Source organism: Aaosphaeria arxii (genome assembly GCF_010015735.1).
Source record: "Aaosphaeria arxii CBS 175.79 unplaced genomic scaffold BU24scaffold_1, whole genome shotgun sequence".
Lineage (NCBI taxonomy): Eukaryota > Fungi > Ascomycota > Dothideomycetes > Pleosporales > Aaosphaeria > Aaosphaeria arxii.
Genome location: NW_022983474.1, coordinates 996,548 through 1,017,342, shown reverse-complemented (window position 1 = coordinate 1,017,342; position 20,795 = coordinate 996,548). Strand labels below are relative to the sequence as shown.

Sequence of the window (20,795 nt, the reverse complement as noted above, 5' to 3'; positions counted from 1 at the left end):
GGAGAAGAAAAGTTCCGACGGCTTGTGAATCGTTGATGAGTCGTCTCCTCCTCCTGCTCGAGCCCAAAGTGTCGTTCCTCTTGTAACTTTAAGTTGTAGCGCAGTGTGCAGTGTGATGCGGCTAAACAGCAGCTAGCCGCCTTTCCCCATTCGTCGCTCACGTGGGGCCGAAGCTTGGCCTTGGTCGTCTCAGAATCCCCTATCGTGCGTCCCATCCATCCCACTACACCCAACTTACACCTACCACCTCAGACTCAGCACTCACCCTCACACCGACACCGATCTCTTCTCCTCTCTCCCCCTCTTACAATCTAAGACACGACAAACCTCTCCTCCACAAGCTGCTGCTGTTTCCTACCAGTGCTTGTATCCCGCGAGATATTACACCACAACACACCACCAACACCCGACGGCACTCTCTCCCGACTCCTTCTGCCTCCCTGCTCGGCCTCGACGCAACCCGCCCCAGCTTCTCTTTCCGGACCCTGTCTGTGTCGCAGCTCCGTCCAAGCGCTCTGGCGCCACCCACGCCGCAACCTGCGATCGAGGCGATGAACGTCTAGTATGGAGGTTGCCTTTCACGCCGGTCTTGCACGAGTTCCATCAAACCCCCAGAACTTTCCTCCTCCAGCGACACATTCCCGGATGAATTCGAGCGGCGGACCGCCCGCCCTCACGAGCCACCAGAGCTTCCAAAGCCAATACAGCAGCTACTCGCACAGCAGCGCCCGCGATACCCAGTCATCCTCGGCCACATCCACTTCTACACTCTTTGGACAGCCGCCTCCTATATTCCCCAGCTCCACCCCCATGAACGGCGGGCCGATCGAAGCCTCGAACAATGTTCTTAACAAGCGGGCCGACAAGGACACTTCCCTCTTCCAGCGATGTTTGAATCTGCAACAGCGCCTACGTGCTATTCCGGGCTTCGAGCGGTGGATGGTTGAGGAAGAGAATAATGCAGACGATGACGCTGACCCAGTCACTCTACTCTGGAGGACGTTCAGGAGGGGCTACCCGCTGATGGATGTTTACAACGCGCTGGGACCCCAGAAACCTCTCGTTGTCGATGAGGGTAGGATACCGGAGAAGAACAGGCCGAAGACTGCGGCCTACAAGTTCATCCAGGCATGCGTTGGAGAACTTAAATTTCCTTCCGAGGAGTGCTTTATCATCAGTGATCTCTACGGCGATGATACGACCGGTTTTGTGAAGGTAGGTTCACGTAACTAACAAATCCGAATCATACGCTCACTGTCCATAGGTCACCAACGTCGTCAATCGTGTTCTTGATATTCTCGTGCAGATGGGAATCATCATAACCGAGAGTGAGGCAACGGACAGCGGCTCCGTTACCTCCACCGTCAAGCGCACGCAAAGAGAGCACATCATCGATGAATTGGTTAAGACAGAACGTACATACGTTCAGCATCTGGAGCTTCTCCAGGCATTCAAGAAGCTCGTTGAGGAGAAGGGTGTTATCACTGGTGACAGTGTCCATGACATCTTCCTGAATCTGAATGCCCTTCTCGATTTCCAGCGCCGATTCCTTATCCGTGTGGAGCAAACAAATGCGCAATCAGCATTAGAGCAAAATTGGGGCCAGCTTTTTGTCTTGTACAAGGACGCATTCAAGGTCTACGAGCCTTACATTGCCAATCAAAAGAAATGCGAAGAGGTTGCCATGCGGGAATTTGATAAGCTAAGGGAGACTGGTGGCTCTCCAGAGATGCAGCAGATGGTAGAATCGCCTACTCATCTTACCTCGTTCCTGTTGAAACCTTTCCAGCGGTTGGCTAAATACCCGCTACTTCTTAAGGTAAGACATCTTCATCGGAACGCATTGGACTTGACTAATACGAGGACAGGAACTTCGCGACAAAGGCGACCTAGACGAAGAACGCAAAGGCGATATTTCGGCCGGCATAGAGGCTGCCTCTGCCGTGTTACATCGAACGAATGCAGCCATTGACCGAGAAGAGCGAATTGAAGCCGTTGAAGAGCTGAAGACCCTGGTCGAAGATTGGAAAGGCCACCGAATTGAAGGTTTCGGCGAACTCCTTCTCTACGGACAGTACACCGTCTTGAAAGGCGAAGGGATTAATGCGAAGAATGAAGAACGCGACGTATGTTACAGCAGCCATTGATATCCGTGATATGAAGTTTCGCTAACTGTGCCTCAGTACAGGATCTACCTCTTCGAGATGATTCTACTTTGCTGCAAGGAAATAAACCCCAACAAGCAGAAGAATCGCATGATGAATAAACCACTCGTTAACAAGAACGGGAAACCGAAGTTGCAGCTAAAGGGTCGTATCTTTATGCAGAACGTTACCGAGACCATATCCCTTCAAAAGCCTGGTAAGGACAGTGGTAACCATCATATAATGTATTTTGGACTAACGATATTCCACCAGGATCATACACCTGCCAAATCTTCTGGAAAGGAGATCCTGGCATCGAAAATTTCATCATCCGATTCAATTCTGAGGAGACTATGAAGAAATGGGCTACCCAAGTCGACACCCAACGACGCGTTTGGAAAGAGCATTCAAGGACGAGCAGCAGCGCAGGGCAACCCAAACCTTCGGATACTCAATTTAATTACATGCGAGATCAGGTCTTGGAGAATCCTTACCAAGAAGAAGAAGATGTTGAAGAGGAGGATGCAGATACAGTCACACCCGGTTATCCAGGACCCCAAGATGGTTATGGTGTCAGGCAAAACAGTGGCAGTGTTCCGCCTCGATCACGATCTACCACAGGCGACAGCGACGGTGATTCAAGGGTACCGCCTCCTCGTTTCCCCATGGGCGGCTATCCCGCTCAGGCCCCGCTAACCCTGCGAACCCAACAGTTGCAAAACTCTGGCAACGCAGATTCTTATTTCTCCCCAACTCTTGAGTCACCGATGTCGACACATTCAAATGCCCGCACGAGCTCTTCCTCGGCTGGCACATTCCCGTTTCCCAGGCAAGCACCACCCAACGGATTCCATGATGAGAATAACCGATATACTGCTCCTCCACCAGCACGCGGCCACATGTCTCGAGACGGATCTGTTAGCGGTCCATCATATCCAAATAGTCGCGCTGCCCAACGCCCGTCATTGCCCCCTAATACGGGTTCATTGGCTCAAGGACGGTTGCGAGCTGCCAGTAGCCCGGATATCCACAATCCCAATCTTGGAGGTCGACGGACGCAAACTTCAGTGCCAGATGTCCCGCCATTTCCTACGCATTATGCCTACAACGCTGCAATCGTGAACCGAAGTCAGAGCAATTCACCAAGTGCTGTTCCCCCGCGAGCAGCCACGCAGTCGCCAGCAATCCAACGCGATCGATTGGTACAGCAGCGAACTGCTGCCGAGTTGGCCAACGTTGAATTCAACGGAAGCGCAGCCCGCCGTGAACCCAGCCACCCAATGTCACGAACCATGACACCTGCTTCCTCATTCGAAAGAACTTTAACCCCGGCATCAATGGATTCACGCAATATGTCACCACCTCTCTCTCAGACCCCTGGTCCTGATATGATCAACCCAAACCTTCCAACACAGCTGAAGGTTAAGGTGCATTGCCCTTCAGCCGGCAGCACCATGACATTGGTCGTTAGCACAACGATTAGCTTTCAATCACTCAAAGATCGCATTGATGCGAAGCTTCAGCGATCAACAAGTGTATCACTGGGAGCAGGTCAAGTGAAGCTAAAATATTTGGATGACGACGATTACGTTAGCATTCTTTCCGACGAGGACGTGCAAACAGCCTTCGAAACATGGAAGGAACAGCAGCGAGACATGAATCCCGGTGGACAGCAGCTCGGAGAGATTGAGCTTTTCTGTCAGCGGTAGCCACCTCGATATGTGGCATTGTGTATGACGAGCATATATACGGCGTTTATGGCTGGCATCATCGTTCTTCTCTTCTCGACTTAACAAGACGGATCATTGTCCAGCATTTACTGGCGCAAGGAGTCAGTCAATTGCTAGATTTTGTAACCAATGGTTTGGGCAAATGCTTCCAACCAAACGTCACACCCAAGGCATAAGGAGTCACGATATTCTGTTGATCCACGATGACCGCGCGGCTCCCTTGGGTGTTTCTTTTCGGATCGGATGTGGTTAGAGGTTCCAGGCTGGTCTCACTTTTCTCACACTCTTTCCATGGATATTTCTGGAAACCATACGGCGGACAGGCGCCCGCATGAATGATGATGGAATGAAACTGTTGTATCTTTTTTTTTCTACTTTTCTTATTCGGCACATGAAAGGGGGTGATGACGCATTCAACAGCTGGCATACAGCAGATCAACAGCATTAACCTAGTTGAAGAATTTTACATGAGGAGCGAGAAGTGTTTTTACCACATCGGTTGTTTCTCCCCCGCCCGAAGAGAGAAAGGCACACTCTGCTCATAGGAATGTATGGAGGGCCTTTTTCGTCTTTTAAACTTTTTTTTATCTTTGGATAGCAAGAACTTCTTCCCTTTTTCTCTTCTTCAGGCGTCAAACTTGCTTCTCTCCTCCTTCCCCTCCGATAGACCAGATATATGCGTACTGAAATTCCGGATTGCCTTCAACTCTTTACCTCACGTTCTCCACCCGTGCATGCAAATGTTTAACGCTTCGTCCCCCCGAGGCAGCCAATGCCCAATTCCCCACATCGAAACTCCTGTCAGCGTGTTTCGCGCCCGATAAGAGACGCCAATCTTTTCGCACCATGCACGCTCGATGCACGTTGGTCCGGGGTGCGTCATGCAGGGCCAGACAGACCCCACGCTCGCCTCGCCAAGCTGGCCCTCGAAATGCAAGCTTGCCGTGATTCCCGTCGTGTGTGGATCTTTCTGCCATCAACGTGATAAAGCCAAAGAAAATAAAATAATTTGCTTGCGGCTGGGAAGGAGCGTGGCTTTTCGGCGCTGTTTGGTTGTCTTGGGGGAATTGTGCGGCCGCGGATGGGGATGGGGATGTGGATGGAGTATTGGTGTGGTGATCTAATAGCACTTCATCATTTGATATTTTCGATATTCGACGTACATGGTCAAGAGACATGCCAGCTTTGTAGGATGAGTCAATGGGTCTATTATCGATGAGGGAAAAATAAGTCATTGCGTTTGCTTGTGTGGGGAAGAGAGAGAATGGATGAAATGTGATGTTGCTGCATGGTTTGTGGTTAACATCTCCCAATCAATGAATGATTAATTGAACGAATTGATCTGTTTTCCATAAGGACTTGAATGATCAAGTATATTGAGTTGGGAACAAGATATCATCAATAGTGGTAAATTTAAATCATTATTATTTTGATAGTACAGAGGAAGAACCGTCCTAGTACGCAAGTTATTCCATCCTCATCTGCACATAAACTTGCCAGAACAAAGGTTTCAAGAATCCATGTATCATAACAGCAGAGAAAACCCGGTAAGCAAACAACCAAGCCCTCTGTCAAAACCAACGTACTATCAACCGCCTGCTAAACAGCCCTCAACTCCCCATCATGGACATACTCTACACATCCACCCCCTCCCCCATCATCGTGACAACTCAGACGAGCTCCTCGGCCGCGCCTCAGCGGCTAGAGGAAGCGGCGACATCAACGGCGTCCGAAGCATCTCCTTCGGCGTCATCTTGTCCGGGCTGCCAAGGAAGTACTGCCGCGGTGGGGATGATGGTGATGTCGAGTGTGAGAGCTGGGTTGTGAGGTTGGAGCTCCGGATCGGGAGGGGGACGCTTGGTGAAAGCGTTGGGGATAGAGCTAGGGGCATTGTTTGTATGCTTGTTTGGTTGTTTGGGTGGTTGTTGGCTTGGTTCTTAAGGGTGAAGTTGTATCGGAAGTGTGGTTATAAAAACAGATGTAATGGATGGTTTAGTCTTGTGAATGTTTTGATGGATTGATGTACTTTTCGTGGAGGAACGATATAGAAGTTTTATTCTTGAGAGCCTGATTGATTGTATTGATAGAATTGGTGAAGTTTCGAAGAAAGTTCAACACAGGTGCTTGAGGCTAGTGATATGGGTGTCTGATAGTGAGTAACAATCTCAATGGTGATACTTCAATTCCAAGCGGACACTCGCCATTGATATACCCAACGACAATAGCGGAGAAGGCTCCGGAGTCATAGTGCGGAGTCAGAATTACACTGGGGCCAAATTGCCTCATGATGGAGTTAGGAGAAGAAAGGTCCTCGTGGTCTCTGATACTTTTTGTTCCTATCCGCATGACCCGGCGCCACGAGAGGGCGATTTGTTAAGTCCGAGGTTAGTGGTATGGTCCGTATGGACTGTTGATGTTATGGCTGGTCTGGCTAGTAGTATCAGGTAAGCTACCTATTTGTTAGCAAGCTCGAAAATACGTCATATTGGAAATCCAGGGACCACAAAAAAAAGAGGAAGGAAGAGTTAGAACAGGAACTGCACGGAAAAGAAGTTCTTTGAAGATTGAGGACTGAAAAGCATCGACGCCCCATAGCCTATTGCGCGGTTTATTCGCAATTGTGTTCTCGCCTCAAGACTCCACGCTTGTCCGATCAGACGGACTGGACAGTACCTTCACCCTGTGTATGCAACTCCAAAACCCCAAAACCCCAAAACGCCTTTAGTATCACAGAAACCCCAGCTCGGTAACAATGGTCCTCCCATGGCAAGCAGATAAACCTCACGTGTTTCTTTCTAGTATGAATGGCTAGAGTGCGGGGCTCCACAGACCATTGGACTTCCTGCCACCCGCCTCCTCCAAAAGTCTAAGTTCTCCAGCACCGAGGTCGTAGATCAAGCCGTGGATGGAGAGGCCACGATCGTTCATGGCCTTCTTGATGGCTGGATGATGTTTGAGAACATCGATGGACTGATGGACGTTGAGTTCTGCGACGCGCACAGCGCGTGCGTCGTCGTCAGGAAGCTTCTCGAGCTCAGCTTTGTGCTTTCGGCGCAGCCTATAGGTGCATGGGTCAGTCGGAAGTCTAATGCAGGAAGCGAAATCGTACGATTATATAAGGGAGGATTGGAGAGGGAAACGGAAACATACTCTCGGACAGGATGCAGCCATGTGTTCAGCGTGGTTCCCAGATCTGCGTCACCCAGGGCTGCATTGGCACCTCCACACTTGGTGTGTCCACAGACGACTACCTTCTGCACCTTGAGATGCGCGACAGCATATTCGACGACAGACGCGGCGTTGATGTCGTCTGCGTGCACGCAGTTGGCGATGTTGCGATGGACGAACAGCTCGCCAGGCTTGCTATGGCAGACGGTCGTCTCTGGGATTCTGCTATCGGCGCAGCCAATCCACAGAACCTCAGGTGCCTGACCTTTGCTGAGTTCAACGAAGTGATTCGGATCTTGCTCGGCAGCGAGCTTGGAGTAGACTCGGTTTCCGGCGATGATGCGGTCGACAGCGTCTAAAGATCAGGTGAGGTTTGCAGTTAGCTACAGGCCATCCTTGAACTCGGCTGCTTGGCCGGGGGTTGTAAGACGGGTTTGGGGACGAGTGGGCGCCTTTTCTTTGGTGGGGACGCCCCAGCGGGCCCTTTTTTGACAGCGGGCCGTTGATCGCTACATATAAGAGTAGTTCATGGCCCGCGAATGGTGCGTCGAAGACTTGCCAATGTCTTCTTTTCGACAAATGTGACCTTCAAGAGACTTGGGGGGATACTTCGAAGACTTTATCATCCTCGGGAGGGGATGACGACGCCCACTGTCACTGCCACTAACACTGGTCCGCAGATGCACAAAAGTACTTACCGGCGAAGGCCATCTCGGAGATGGCGTGTAGGGCGTATATGTACGGGTAGGTGTCTATTGATGCTAGGTCCCAGTAATATGGAGGAAGGATTGGTTGAGGATGGAGAAGGGACTGGCCACCGCGCTGCTGCTGTTGCTGCTGCTACTGTTGAAGAGATGAAATGTCGGTTGTCGCTGAAAGAGCTGGGAAGTCGAGGGCGGAAGGGAGAAATGAATGAATGAATGTCGCCGTCCGCAAGAGACAAGGTCTCTCTTATCCATCGGGCTTATGGGTCGGGGGTAGGAATTGGAAGTGGCTGCTTCGCGACCGCGCACTTCTGCACCTGCTTTGGGACGATGGTCACTCTGGGCCAGGGGATGGTCGATGTGCATCCCATCCCCATCCCCTCATCCCCATGATCCATCCTACTGGTGGGCACGCAAAGGCAACGCAACGCAACACCATACCAAACTCCAACTGTTGCATCCCCCCTCAACCAACCCCATCCATTTGGCTTGTCACTTTTTTTTCTTCCCTTCCCTCTCGCTCACGGTCCGGAGCCCGGCCAGCTCCGCCTTCATTCATCTATCGTCCTCAATTCCTGACCTCACGCCACGGTAAAGAAACGGAGCAAAGAGAAATAATTATTTCAACATCAGGTCATACTACTGCAAAGTATTCCTTTTTCCTGAACTTCAATGTTGACAGTATTCACACCAGCGTAAACAGCATGTGGGACTCGGAATCGAATGGTCGACCCGCAGGAATCCCTTTGGGTGATTGTGCAGCCTGGCAATCGTAGCGAAACAGCGCCGAGAGTCTGGTCATGCGGTGTACATTACACCGTCTTGGGGTACTTTCGGCTTAGCAACTCTGATATCACCCCTCAATATTCCAAGCACGGCACCGATAAAATCAAACAGCCATACCAGACAGATGCTAGCAGATCTATCTACGTATCGTATCGTACCGAATCTATCCATGCGGCTTTTTATCTCCATCTTGATAGACGGCAGATCAGTTTCAGCTCGAGCCATCTACGCCTGGTCGAAACTTCTGGGCGAGGTATCCAAGTCTCCCCCGGCCAAGCCTCCGACAATGCTTCACGTTCCACGGATCTGGGTCTTGAGCCGGGTGGCATGCACAAATTCACTAAAGAAAATAGACACGTAGATCGACAAGAGATGTTGTACCACCAGCATCCGCTCTTCGTAGCGCTGAGTTCTGCTCCGTATTCTACCAAGGTAAAAGTATATGGAGCATCCAAAGTGCTCATCCAGACAGAAGAGTACGCCAAGTACGGAGTGTCTACCAAGATATGTAATGTTCGCCGCGCCCCTCCACAATCAGACGCGGTCACAAAGCTTCGCGGGAGCTTGGATATTGGCAGCAGTTCCCCCACAAGTCCGCCCCTAGTTGACAAGCTTTCGAAACCGTAGATAGAGCTCTTTATTCATGTCCTGCCTGCTTATTCTATGAAAGTCATTACGCGTTATCTTGTGCCTCTGGTAATCCAAGTGATGTGCTTCAATCTGTGCGACCATGAAACCCTCCTTCAAGCCTGACGCCTCACGTCCCAAGCCAATTACTATACCGCCATCCGGTTGTCACCTCGAACTTTGATCGCCCCAGTGCTATGGCCGTCCACAAATTGCCTCATGTCAAAGGGCATACCTCATGCAAATCTCCATCTCTCCGCCGGCAGCTGAACAGTCCCTCGTCCCTCCAACGCTCTGATATCCCCTCAAACCTTCGTACTTCACTGCCGGTCCTTGGCCTATCACATGTACATCGACGATTACAGACTGGCCAAGGTCTTGTCTTATCCTCGAGGCCTAGGGTTGCGGACCACATACCAACTCCCTCGACGTGTACGTATCTTCCGTCCACCCTTCGATCCAGCATACCGTTTTGCGATTCATCGTATCGTCAAGGATCGAACATTGTGGTAGCATAATATGAAAAGACAAGGCAACAATGAATCTAAGCCTAGATTTATCATTAATTCTATACGTGTACAAAAGAATGCCACATAGAAAATTGTTTTGAGAATGAGATCACATACAAGCACCTTCTGGCGTCTGCTGCTCCTGGTCTCTGTGGAAAAGGAGAAGGCGAAAGAGTCTTGAAGTCATCTAAAGTACCTAAGTCCTTCGAACTGAGAGAAGGGAAAGTGTCGTGAAACCAGACAAAACATAGTATCGACGTGCGGTTCGCTTCAAGTCACAACGCCTCGGGTGATTGCACTGTAAGCAGTGTCTCCGAGACTGAGTGCGCTCAGGCGGTGTTGTGGCCCCTTTTGATGACATGGGGTCGCGGGCTCGGAGGAGCTGGTGAGGGTGCCGACGGTGTCGGTGCTCTCGTCATCGTCGTCGTCGTCGGTATCGCGCGTCCACTTAGATTCCTCAAGGGTCTCTTCGATTTCGGTCTCTGTAGCTCGGGCCGAGTCCTGGGGTCTCTCTTCCTCCTTGAACCGGACCGGGCTCTCATGTTAAGCTCCCTGAGAAAATAGCCTTCATATCGTTGCGGGCGACGAAATCGCCATCCTCGAACTCGGTGGCTGGATTGAGAAACGCGAACGTGAGTACTCTGGTCGAAGGAGTTCCCTCTACGTCCTTGCAACTCGATCATTTTCTCCTTGGTATGTTCAATGAAGTTGTGTATGGTGTTTGCGGTAATTCTTGGTTTGAATTACAAAGGTAGTATTGCTTCGGTGCTTTGGTATCTGGTTCGCTTCAATGGAGCGGACAAGTGGGTGTAAGTTGAGGGAATGGATAGTAGAGTATTTGATGAAGCAAGACCAAGTATTCGAAAAGTACAATAGCTGTACTTGAGAGTGTGCTCAACAAGCCAACTAATTAATGAGGTTGAAGAATAATAGGGTTGTTCCGTAGTGCGCAGTGCAAATCGAACAGTAGAGTCTCTAAGTTGATGTACAAGTTAACGAACTGCAAAGAGGAAAAAATGAATTGGGCTATTATCCACTAAGGTCGGACATGGCCACTAATCGGAGGAGCTTCCCCTTGTAGTTCAATGAATCAAGACCACGAGTATACCATGATGCGCACAATAGGTGCTGTAAGCGTCTCAATTGCTGCTGATCAAGTTGCTCAAGCCTGGAGAAGCGCGGACCCTGGAGGCTACTGATAGCTAAGTAAACCATCTATTATGAATTGCCAGCTTTCACAAATTCAGTCCCATTGTTGCGAACATATAGTCAAGTAATCACTGTGACGATCGTCTCTTGGTCATAGTTAAATGGCTTGGATGTGTGAATTTCTTTTGACGGAGCAGTGAACAGCCTCGACAACTATGCCGCTTGTTCCTGAGCTCCCACTTCTGTGGCACTTTTAGATAGATTGTGTGTTCTTGGAACTGCTCATTACCCCAGTCGCGCGCAATGCTGGATGGAGTTATAACCAGAAGCGTACGGTCCGCATGATGCTCTGTTTGGGGTATCGTACCTGGTATCATGTCGTAGCTGAAAGATAACCTGGTAGCGACCTGCCCAAAGCATATTGACAAGTGGCTTCAGGGTTGACGATCAGCTCAGGGTGAACTGTCTATGCGCCAATGCTAACATTGGGAGAATCGAATCATGATGCGTTCTCGTAAAACATACGGAATTGGTCGTAGTCAATTGCGACCCCGCGGTGCTTGTTACATATATACATAGTTGCGTAATCTTAGGCTGACAGGTCAAATTTCACTTACTGCGGAGCTAGCTACAATTTAATGCAGTAGTTGTGGCAAGAAATTCAGGAATGATTATTCCGGAGGACGATGGTGGAGAAATAGTCCAACTACCTCACCGTTCGCATAATGACAAAGTAAGCATCCACCTGATAAATCTTGTCAAGATCAGAATCTAATACTCCTAGGAGCGAAAGACGATATTTTTCACTTGGCATGGTATCATGTGCGGGCTAATACACTCGGAACAATAGGGTGATGTCGCTGCTTTCTCACTTGTCCAGGTATGATAGCTGATCTGACAGGTTGCACAGCTAAACATTGTTGTGATACAAGCCACAATCTTTCGCTTACCCAACCCAACGCAACGATGCTTGCTAGAAAATTCTCAGACGGAGCACATGATCCCATCGCCACTTCATGTATGCACATGTCTACAGTATGTGTATACTCCAGGCAGACGAATAATTTTATGAGTGACGCGGTGTAGCATGGTTTTTTGTTTCCAAGCAACAGTGGCAATGCTGATATTGGAGCTGCAGTATCAACTTCTCCGTTGAACTTCCTGCGATGTTTAGGTTTATGTAAACCAGGTTCCGGGATAACTGTATGCGAACCAATCATGCATGGTTTCATGATGCGTAAGCCTGCTCCTGTCCTCGGATGTCAATCGCGGCATGTAGCTTTGACTCTTCGTTTCCCCAAGGATCGTGTCATAACAACTTCTAGAAGCCACGATGACTGCGGCATACCCGTACTGCAGCGGTCGCCGTTCATTCTCGATGACACCGCTTGTTCAACACTCATGCTGTCCTCCATGACTACCCACGCACCAGATTCGGAGGAAACCCTAACCTACTGGTGAATCACTGCTAGAAGTCAAGGATTCATCGGGGCCCCGGATATCCCATTACAGATATTGTTAACAATGCAATCGATCGACCGAGTCACCATGGCCGACCGACTCACCGAAGTTTGTTGACATCCCCGCCGGCCCATGGACGCATGGTGTTCGCAAATGAAACATGCAGTCTTGCCGCGCCACATCACGAGTGTCACCCTGCAGTGAAGTTAAGCTCAAGGGCTGCCTAGAAACGGAATGAGGAATGACTGGAAATGGACTAAGGTTGACCACACAGGCGGTTCCAACAACCTGCCTCTATTCTTGTCTTTTATTATTCAGCGAATCTGAAAATGGATTTGTATTAATTAACGTGTGTGTGATCCTACTATGCTGTAGAAGGCTGGGGTACTAGCCCGCCCAAGCTTCTCAGGGCTGAACTGTCCCCACCTAATCCATGGACTTTCAATCTACAGTATTCTACTAATCAGCCACTCCAAGCCGACTTGGCCCCGAGGCATACTTATACCAGTCTATCATTTCCATTAAAGACACCAAACAATTCGACATCAACAAACATACGCTCTCATGGAGACAACTTCTACCTCGAAGCCGAAGCGGAAAGCGAATGCGTCAGTGGACATGGAGCCGGCAACGAAACCGAAGAAGGTCTACAGTGAGACTCGGAAGAAGCAGAACAGAATAGCTTCGAGAAATTACCGTAAGCTATTGAACTGCTGGTCGTGTGGAACCGTGGGCTGAAATGTCTTCTCAGGAGAAAAACGAAAGCAGAAGCTGCAGTACCTCCAACAGCTTCTAGAGGACGGCCCCAGAGCACGACAAAATCTGTCAATATCGTCGGAATCAAATGACGAGGAGCGTTCGAGATCATTATCAGTAGAATGTCTAGCATCTTCGGCGGCTGGTACTCCAACATCTTTACCGGATGGAAGCGACTACGATTATCACGATACAATCAACATCAATCCTACAATACCTACTTCGAATCACTCTTACAGCAACCACCTCTCGGAAACGCAGTCCTATCAATACTCAGAAAGCTCCTGGTACGAGCCCTCTTATGATACTGAAGTTCACTTCAATCCAGCGTGGACATCGCCACACTGGGCACCGAACACGACATACACGGTACCACTTGAACCAACGATGGTGACGCAAGAATATCAATATCCCATGGGGCAACTCGTACACGGATATGGGTCGTCCTCAATACCGTCACTTCAACACCAAGGAACCACTCTTGACACAAATGTGCACTTCAAAAGCTACTATACCCACGGGGACCGCATTTCTGGCCAGTCACTCTCTGCACAAGATGTAAGTTTGCACTCTAGGGTTTCTCAATCGTCAGTCCATGACCAACTGAGGCCACATAATGTGCAATCACTAATCAACGAACAGTACGGCCAGGATTACGTCTCTACCAATTCAGTCTTCATCTGAGATTGGCTTACGAATTCCGCATCGTCGGACTAAAGACACAGCCGGCGATATGATATTTGGAATGACGGATGACCAGACTGGCCAAAAGTACGAGCGATGACGACTAGGCCTAAAAAGGCCAAACTATGCGAAAGATCGAGATATCCACATCAGAAGTAAACGTACTCCGCACAGGTACAAGTACATACAAAAAGAACCCTTGCCAGTCCCACGCGACATGCAGTATAACAACCCCATATTTTGATTGGTCTGGCCCTGGCCTCCGGATTCCCCTCCCCCAAAGCAAATAGACAACCTGCGAGAGCACAGCGGGAGTCTGCAGCCGGAAGGCGTTATCCGCCTGAAAGCAGGGGCGAGGCATTCACCTGCTTATGCCAAGGATACATGGGTTCTTCCACTGAGGCCAATCGCCGCTTACTACCTCGAAGTGTTCCGTACTCAGCTCTGGTACACCGATAATTCGCCTCTTGATACACATCACATCGCATTACATATTCGATTTACATTTCAGATTCGTCATCATGTGGAGTAAGGAATACTTCACTGGGGAAAACTGGTGCGATGCCACTTCGTTGGACCTGACAATTAGTAGGGGAGGTTCGTTGTCTAGGTGTAGAAGTTGAAACATCTTGTATATTATGTCCTTGTATCACTATGTTTCACTTCCTTTTTCACTGGTCAATACCTCCTACGCAATGTCATCATATACGTTCTTTTAACCTCTTCGCCAATACAGTCGCTACGCTAGACTTACTTCCGTATACAACCGAAGCTATGCCTGGACACAAGTCACCGTCGAATCTCAGGCCTGGATATTAGGTGCCCTGTCGATGATACCTTGATACTACTCGATCCCTGACGACTACCGTGGAGGCCTAGTCAACGTTGCCGCAGTTCAGGTAGACCACAAGTAGAACTTGAGAGGTTACGTTGTGATTTCTGTTTAAGCTAAGACTGAATCATTTCCGTCAGGGTTGCAAACCGTTATTCAAAAGTCAAGTTAGGGTTCTATTTCTCTATCCTGTGTTTTTCATAGCATGTATGTATATCCATCTTGAATACTTTTAAAAGTTTATAGACCACCATCTTTTCAGCTCCGCTTCTATGTCGAAAAGCGTGAAGACAAAATGCAAGATGAAATCTACGCACGAAAGAAATGAGAGCAGTGGCAGGACCTTCAAGTCTTTTACGACGGTCTACGTCCCCTCCCTCTACCTCTCCCCCTCCCACCATGACCACCTCTCCTATTCCCCGGATCTTGCCCTCGACTCCATCGATCACGCTCATTCCCAGGATCGCCCCACCTCTCGTCTAGAGTGGCAAACCTCGTAGGGTCTCTCGCTTGCGCGTTCTTCGCAACACCCATGTAAATGCCATCCTGGACCATCAAGCGCATGATCACCGCATTCTCGTCGCCTTGTTCATACATGCCTAGATTCAGCGCATCACCCGACGGGTTGTAACTCTTCTTGACGTCAATCCTCCCCGTGTCTGGAAACCGCTTCACACAGTCTGCGAAGAAAGGGTCGGGGTGTCGGTCGGCGATTGAATTGAACGTGAGACTGAGGACGGCGCCCTCGACGCCAGCATAGAGGTTGGGAGATGTCGCGGACGGGATGGAGAGGCTGTAGATGGGGGAATCTGCGGTCTGGAGCATGCGTCGGTTGCGGTGGTGGGGGTCGTTGTGATTGCTGTTGTTATTGCGGGTGTCGTTGCGGGGGTTGAGGAAGAGGTTCCAGCCGCCGGTTATAGGGCGCTTTCCGGTGTAGGCGACGGCGTCGTTGACGATCTTATTAACGGTGTAGTCTCCGGATCGGTGGATGGGTTTCTTCGTGGTGGATGTAGGGAGGGGGATTGTGGAATATGCGTGGGATCCGGATAGGCGTAGATCGAAGACCTTGAGCATGCTGTGCATAGAGGTGCCTGCTATGACGCGCTCCATGCCTTGAGTGGCGAGCGAATATATGGATGAGTCGTTCGTTACATCGTAGTACATCGTTTCGAACTGATGGGGGGAGCGCATATCGTGCAATCGAATGATACCATCGTAACCTCCAGATAGGAATGTCTGCCCTCGTTCAGATCCACCTTGGCTCTCTGCAGGCACTGGGATTATCGGATACACCGAGGTGGTGTGTCTCGAGATGGTTTGGTCTCCGTCAACTGCGTCCACCTTGGGATCTAGACTGAACTTGCGTAGAGGTCCAGTGGATAATCCACCCGGTGTAATTGCAAATACTTGTATTGGCTCAGTTGATGGTCCTGTTCCTATTGAGAGGAGGTCTTCTGAGATGAAGTTGGTAGACCATATGCGACCGCTAAGATTCGTAGATATCGTGGGTATAACATGGCTGGTAGGATCGATGGGACTGTCGGTGGTGTCCTTGGTAGATATTGAGTACAGCGCTAAAGTAGTATCGCCCAACGTTGCTGCAAGCAAGGGATCCTGAGCATCTGACACTGCTACTGATCCAACAGCAAGTTTTCCAGGTTGAGATGCATCGAGATCAGTGCGGTAGGATTGTAGCCGATCTTCCTTTTGCTCGGGGTCGAACTGCAATAATGACAAATCTCCTCCGGAGGTGCCGAACACTATACTCTTATAGTTGGCATGTTGCTGATGGGGTCGAAGAAGCTTCAGTGCAGAGATGTCGTCTCTACCTTCGCGACTATCCGGGAGTCGATGTGAATACCACACAAATGGTGACTTGGGCACCTCCTCTTCCTGGCCCTTCTCTTTCAGATCTTGGTCTACGGGAACTGTATCCCTGTACCTCACTAGAATATTCGTCCCAGCTGACCATGCAATGACTTCTTTTCTATCCGACCAGCTGCTCCTTGTGTCTTCGTAGCTATCAATGCTAGGCCTGTAGCCCATGGTCTGGCCCCGTGGCCCTGTCCATGCTGCTTCTGACCAAGTGTTTAGACTGATTACATTGCCTCTCGGTGCAATATACCGGGCTGTCAAAGCTTTGCGATCCCAGCTCCGGTACAATCTTGTCAATCCATGGACAGCATTTTGTGCATCGGAATCAAGCCCTTGCAGACCAAAGCGACCCTTCAGGAAAGCCTTCCAACCATCAAGCTTGACGAAGCTATTCAATCTCCGGCTTGCAAGCGACAGATTCAACACGTCCTGCGTACGTTCCAGATGACTCGTTACAAGTGATAGAAGTTCATTAGGTAGACCATTAAGACCAACCATAACGAAGTACCTTTTGGTAGTGAAAATTTGAGATTCTCATAAGACTTGATTGTTCTATGAATCAAACACAGTTACAATCTGTCTGGTTAAGTGTTGTTTGTACCTTGCGCCCAGTAAGAGCTAAATCCACAGAGTGGGTATCTGCGAGTATGACTGGAGTATGACTGAACCCATAGAGTGACTCCTAGTCTTTGAGTGTGACGACAGAAGATTCGACTACGGCCGCCACCGCGTTGACACCATCCATCCCCTTTCGGTTAGGCTGGTTTCCCTTCCTAGCTCTCTGTCTGCGCCACATCTTAGCACCGCTGATATGTCAGATATGACATTGCGAAAGCCCACAGACTGGTGTAACAACTGTAAAGCGCGCGATATGAGCGTGAGTCACCGTGCCAACTTGATTGATGAGATATCTTGCAAATGGTTTTCATACTCAAGCATGCATGCTTCCTTTTGGCCCATTGCTGACTACCGCGGACAAGAAGTTAGAATTTAGCTCATCTCGATTAGCACGTGGCAGTTGTTAGTTAGTCCCGACTTGGGGATAGGGATGTCACAACTAAGATGAACTCTATCTTGATGCTCATGTAATGAATTTCAGTTCTTTTAAAAGCGACGCGTCCACCTGCACGTAGTCTTTAGATAGGTACACCCGGTCTGTCAATCTCTAGTTTCCGCTGCACGCTTGCATGTAGCTCGGAACCAACGTCATGAGCATGTACCAGCCTGTGTCCAATGATAGTATCCACCCCCTTTTATGGCTTCGCCTTGTTCCGATTCGGACGTGCCCACAGCAAAGGGATGGTGAAAACAAAAGTGCCATTGACTTCGAAAGCAGCTAAATTCTCTACAATGAAATTACCTAGACCTCCAGATCGACCATGGTGTGGTACGTAGGTTATTGCGCAACTTAATTGTCCGGCAACGATGCATCTTTCAGGAAGGCTGGAGAGACTGCTTTTGCCATCTTACAGCCTGCATTCACTGGTTGCCTTCAGGACCAAACTGTTCGTATAGGTCGAAAGCCTGCAACGACAGTGATAGGCTCGAATGCAGTAGCAACTGAACTGCCTAAAGTCGGATCCCGCTGCACGTCGGTGTTCATTATTCCCCTGGCCCTGGTCCTTCGCTGAGAATTCCCGGGTCACGGCCAGAAACGTCTAAGCGCCATTACTCCCCATCTCCCCACTCGTGACTTTGACAACTTCAGCGTCTTCCAGACTCTGTTATCTGCTTCCTCTTCGCTGTACATACGAAGTCCTGTCTTTGTCCTCTCCAGCGACGCGCGATTCCGTAGGTCTGAAGCCATGGCCGACGAGAAGAGCGTGTACGCGCTGACCAGCGCCGTCGCGACCAACATGGACCGACTGCGCGCGTCCATCAACGAACTACGTCAGCTCCACGACCGTTGGAAAGACGAGAACGGCACTTCCATCAATCTAATTGCGCAGATCACGTCCTTGAAAACGAATCTTGGTGAAATGCAAGATTGGATGAATTATAGCATCAATGAAATGCATCCCCAGCTCTTGCAAGATCTGGATGTGCTAATGAATTCGTGCGGTATCCTCGTGCGACACTTGGAAGCTTTGATGGCAACTTTGAAACAACCTGCCCATGACAACGTAGACTGGGCGCTCAAATTAAGGTATTCAGTCAGTACCAGATCCATGGAGCGACTCCGCAATGCCGCCAAACGGCAGGCAGATGCTGTCGCATTACTTCTGGCTGCTTGTAAATGGTGAGCATTACAATCTACTCGATCTTCTACAGTTCAATAACAGCAGGGCAGTCACACAACAGCACAGCGTAAGATCTTGTTACACAAGAGTAGACAGATCAGAAAAGAGGATGCCTCATCCATGTCAACATTGGCGCGGACGTCGAAGCTTAACAGCCAATGCATCAAGACATTGACATCAATCTCATCCATGATCCAGTGGTTTAGATTCTTATTCTTTGTCAAGATTACTGGGAAAGAGGAGAAGCCACCACCGACAGAAGAAGATTACCTCGACGCAGCAGCAGCTATGCGTTCCGAAGCTATTGATCGAAGTCTCGAAGAGGATGCTGCGTCACTTCGCCGCGAGACGAAGCTTGTGCTGATGGGAAGCGTCAACAGCGGCAAAGAGCTAATCATGAGGCAAATGAAAGTTCTCTATGCAGACGGCTATCCTAGAGAAGAGCGGATGGGGTATCGTTATGCTGTCCGCTCTACCATTCGACTCCTTATTCATGCCATGATCGACCTTCTTCGAGACACTGGAATCTCGTTGCCCAAGGAACTTCATCGAAACTTTGCGGTACTCCTGGATGAAGTCGAGAACACAGATATCGGTACCATCACACCAGATGCCGTTCGTGCAGTAACGCGGATATGGAATAGCAATGAGTTCTCAACCCTCTATGTCAAAAACTTCGAGATCGACTTCCCCCAATACACGCCATACTTCGCTCAGGATATCGAACGAATCGCAGATGTCGACTACATTCCTTCTGAGGCAGACATCATACGTCTCAATCACTCTATGGGTGGCATCAAAGAACTACGCTTCACATGGGATGACATGAGCGTGCACCTTTTCAACATCAGCGGCTACATCCCCGATCAATTCCGGAAACGATGGTTCCATCAGCTCGAGGGGGCCTCAGCGCTGATCTTCACAGTCGACATATCAACCTACGATCGCCCTTACCTAGGTCAATCTGCTGAATCACAACTCCTATCCGACTTCGCAACTTTCGAGTCCTGGGCGAACTCGCCAAAGTTCTTCGGCGCCTCTATCGTTCTACTACTAAATAACTTCACACGCTTCAGAGAGAAACTCCAACACTCGCCCATGCAAACCTTCTTCGAAGACTACACACCTGATGACGAGGATCCAGAAACCGCCGCTAGACAATACATCCTGAAGCGCTTCAAGGAACTCAACCGAAATCGCCTCAGCATGTACTCCTTCTGGGTCGACCTCGACATGAGCGACAACCAGCATCTATACGCCGCACTGAAGAAGACGTTGAGCCACATCCAAACGCGAAAAGCGAGGAGCGAAGTCTGGGAAGCGAATTCACAAGGCTTGAAAAGCCGCTCGACGCTCAGCAGATCTGCGCGTAATAGTGGAGGTCTTGCGAGTCCAAGTAGTCCCAGGCGAAGCAACACCGTGACTACGAGGAACAGTTCGACGAGAGGATGATTCTCCCTTCTTTTTACATTTCATTTTATCTTCCTTATTTCGCAATTTCCCTTCATATCCAAACTCTTTTTCACTTCATGAGATACCAGGATTTGTCGTTGGCCTAACGCCTTTTTCTTTTTGCTTTTTCCCTTGCTATCCAATTCATAATCCAGCGTTCAGCATCATGACGGCCCAAAAATGTCTTTTGGTTTCGGAGGCATATTTGTTGTGTGGTGGTACTGAACGACATTTCTTCCTTGCTGCATTTTTATCATATCTACCCCCTTACGATCGCATATACACTTACTGCCTTGATGTCGATGGTTGGCTACATACATGACACAAACGTCTCTCCCTTGTTCCTATGTATTTTCCTTTGTAATTATGCACTTTATACGTGCTGGTGGTGCACGGGATGCACCTAAAGACGCTGGGGTGGTGGGTCGTTGTTGATACTACAATGAGTCTAATAATGTGGATGTTTTAGTTACCAGGACAGGTTCCTCCAAATATATAATCACCTTAATGATTCCATTAACAATTGTTATCAAGACTCATGCGAAGGTGACATGCAACAAATCAAGTATCTTGATGCTTGTATAACATGCTGACTACCTCAGCTCCTAGAAGTTCATCACTCGTCATGAAAAGCAATACATGGCCGTACGTCCTTACCACAAATAAATCAAAGAAAAA

The 20,795-nt window shown here is 49.3% G+C and overlaps 8 protein-coding genes across 8 annotated transcripts; 5 read left to right on the top strand and 3 right to left on the bottom strand.

Annotated features, from left to right (window-relative positions):
• The first annotated feature begins 217 nt into the window (after window positions 1–217).
• Window positions 218–4,219, top strand: BU24DRAFT_7134 (uncharacterized protein). The gene is made up of 5 exons (XM_033534558.1): window positions 218–1,215; window positions 1,265–1,819; window positions 1,869–2,126; window positions 2,184–2,361; window positions 2,418–4,219. Exons 1-5 carry the CDS (start codon window positions 565–567, stop codon window positions 3,851–3,853), a joined length of 3,078 nt encoding a protein of 1,025 aa, XP_033389050.1. The 5' UTR covers window positions 218–564; the 3' UTR covers window positions 3,854–4,219.
• BU24DRAFT_7135 (uncharacterized protein) lies at window positions 4,220–5,217 on the bottom strand. Its single transcript, XM_033534559.1, has one exon. The coding sequence runs from the start codon at window positions 5,107–5,109 to the stop codon at window positions 4,585–4,587; it is 525 nt and encodes a 174-aa protein (XP_033389049.1). The 5' UTR covers window positions 5,110–5,217; the 3' UTR covers window positions 4,220–4,584.
• A 1-nt stretch (window position 5,218) lies between these two features.
• On the top strand, window positions 5,219–6,062 carry BU24DRAFT_7114 (uncharacterized protein). The gene has a single exon (XM_033534555.1). The coding sequence runs from the start codon at window positions 5,395–5,397 to the stop codon at window positions 5,893–5,895; it is 501 nt and encodes a 166-aa protein (XP_033389048.1). The 5' UTR covers window positions 5,219–5,394; the 3' UTR covers window positions 5,896–6,062.
• A 389-nt stretch (window positions 6,063–6,451) lies between these two features.
• Window positions 6,452–7,857, bottom strand: BU24DRAFT_7105 (carbonic anhydrase). The gene is made up of 3 exons (XM_033534554.1): window positions 7,741–7,857; window positions 7,025–7,397; window positions 6,452–6,932 (listed from the first exon to the last, which is right to left on the bottom strand). Exons 1-3 carry the CDS (start codon window positions 7,751–7,753, stop codon window positions 6,683–6,685), a joined length of 636 nt encoding a protein of 211 aa, XP_033389047.1. The 5' UTR covers window positions 7,754–7,857; the 3' UTR covers window positions 6,452–6,682.
• Window positions 7,858–8,469: 612 nt separating this feature from the next.
• On the top strand, window positions 8,470–9,159 carry BU24DRAFT_456751 (uncharacterized protein; the record flags this gene model as incomplete). Its single annotated transcript, XM_033531471.1, has 1 exon — window positions 8,470–9,159. The coding sequence occupies one exon, from the start codon at window positions 8,470–8,472 to the stop codon at window positions 9,157–9,159; it is 690 nt and encodes a 229-aa protein (XP_033389046.1).
• Window positions 9,160–12,490: 3,331 nt separating this feature from the next.
• On the top strand, window positions 12,491–13,773 carry BU24DRAFT_7094 (uncharacterized protein). The gene is made up of 3 exons (XM_033534553.1): window positions 12,491–12,975; window positions 13,030–13,592; window positions 13,677–13,773. Exons 1-3 carry the CDS (start codon window positions 12,843–12,845, stop codon window positions 13,716–13,718), a joined length of 738 nt encoding a protein of 245 aa, XP_033389045.1. The 5' UTR covers window positions 12,491–12,842; the 3' UTR covers window positions 13,719–13,773.
• A 940-nt stretch (window positions 13,774–14,713) lies between these two features.
• Window positions 14,714–17,094, bottom strand: BU24DRAFT_416397 (uncharacterized protein). Its single transcript, XM_033526443.1, has one exon. It carries the CDS (start codon window positions 16,921–16,923, stop codon window positions 14,905–14,907), a length of 2,019 nt encoding a protein of 672 aa, XP_033389044.1. The 5' UTR covers window positions 16,924–17,094; the 3' UTR covers window positions 14,714–14,904.
• A 967-nt stretch (window positions 17,095–18,061) lies between these two features.
• On the top strand, window positions 18,062–20,617 carry BU24DRAFT_487268 (guanine nucleotide-binding protein-like protein alpha-3 subunit). The gene is made up of 2 exons (XM_033533441.1): window positions 18,062–18,664; window positions 18,716–20,617. Exons 1-2 carry the CDS (start codon window positions 18,231–18,233, stop codon window positions 20,115–20,117), a joined length of 1,836 nt encoding a protein of 611 aa, XP_033389043.1. The 5' UTR covers window positions 18,062–18,230; the 3' UTR covers window positions 20,118–20,617.
• Window positions 20,618–20,795: the final 178 nt, after the last annotated feature.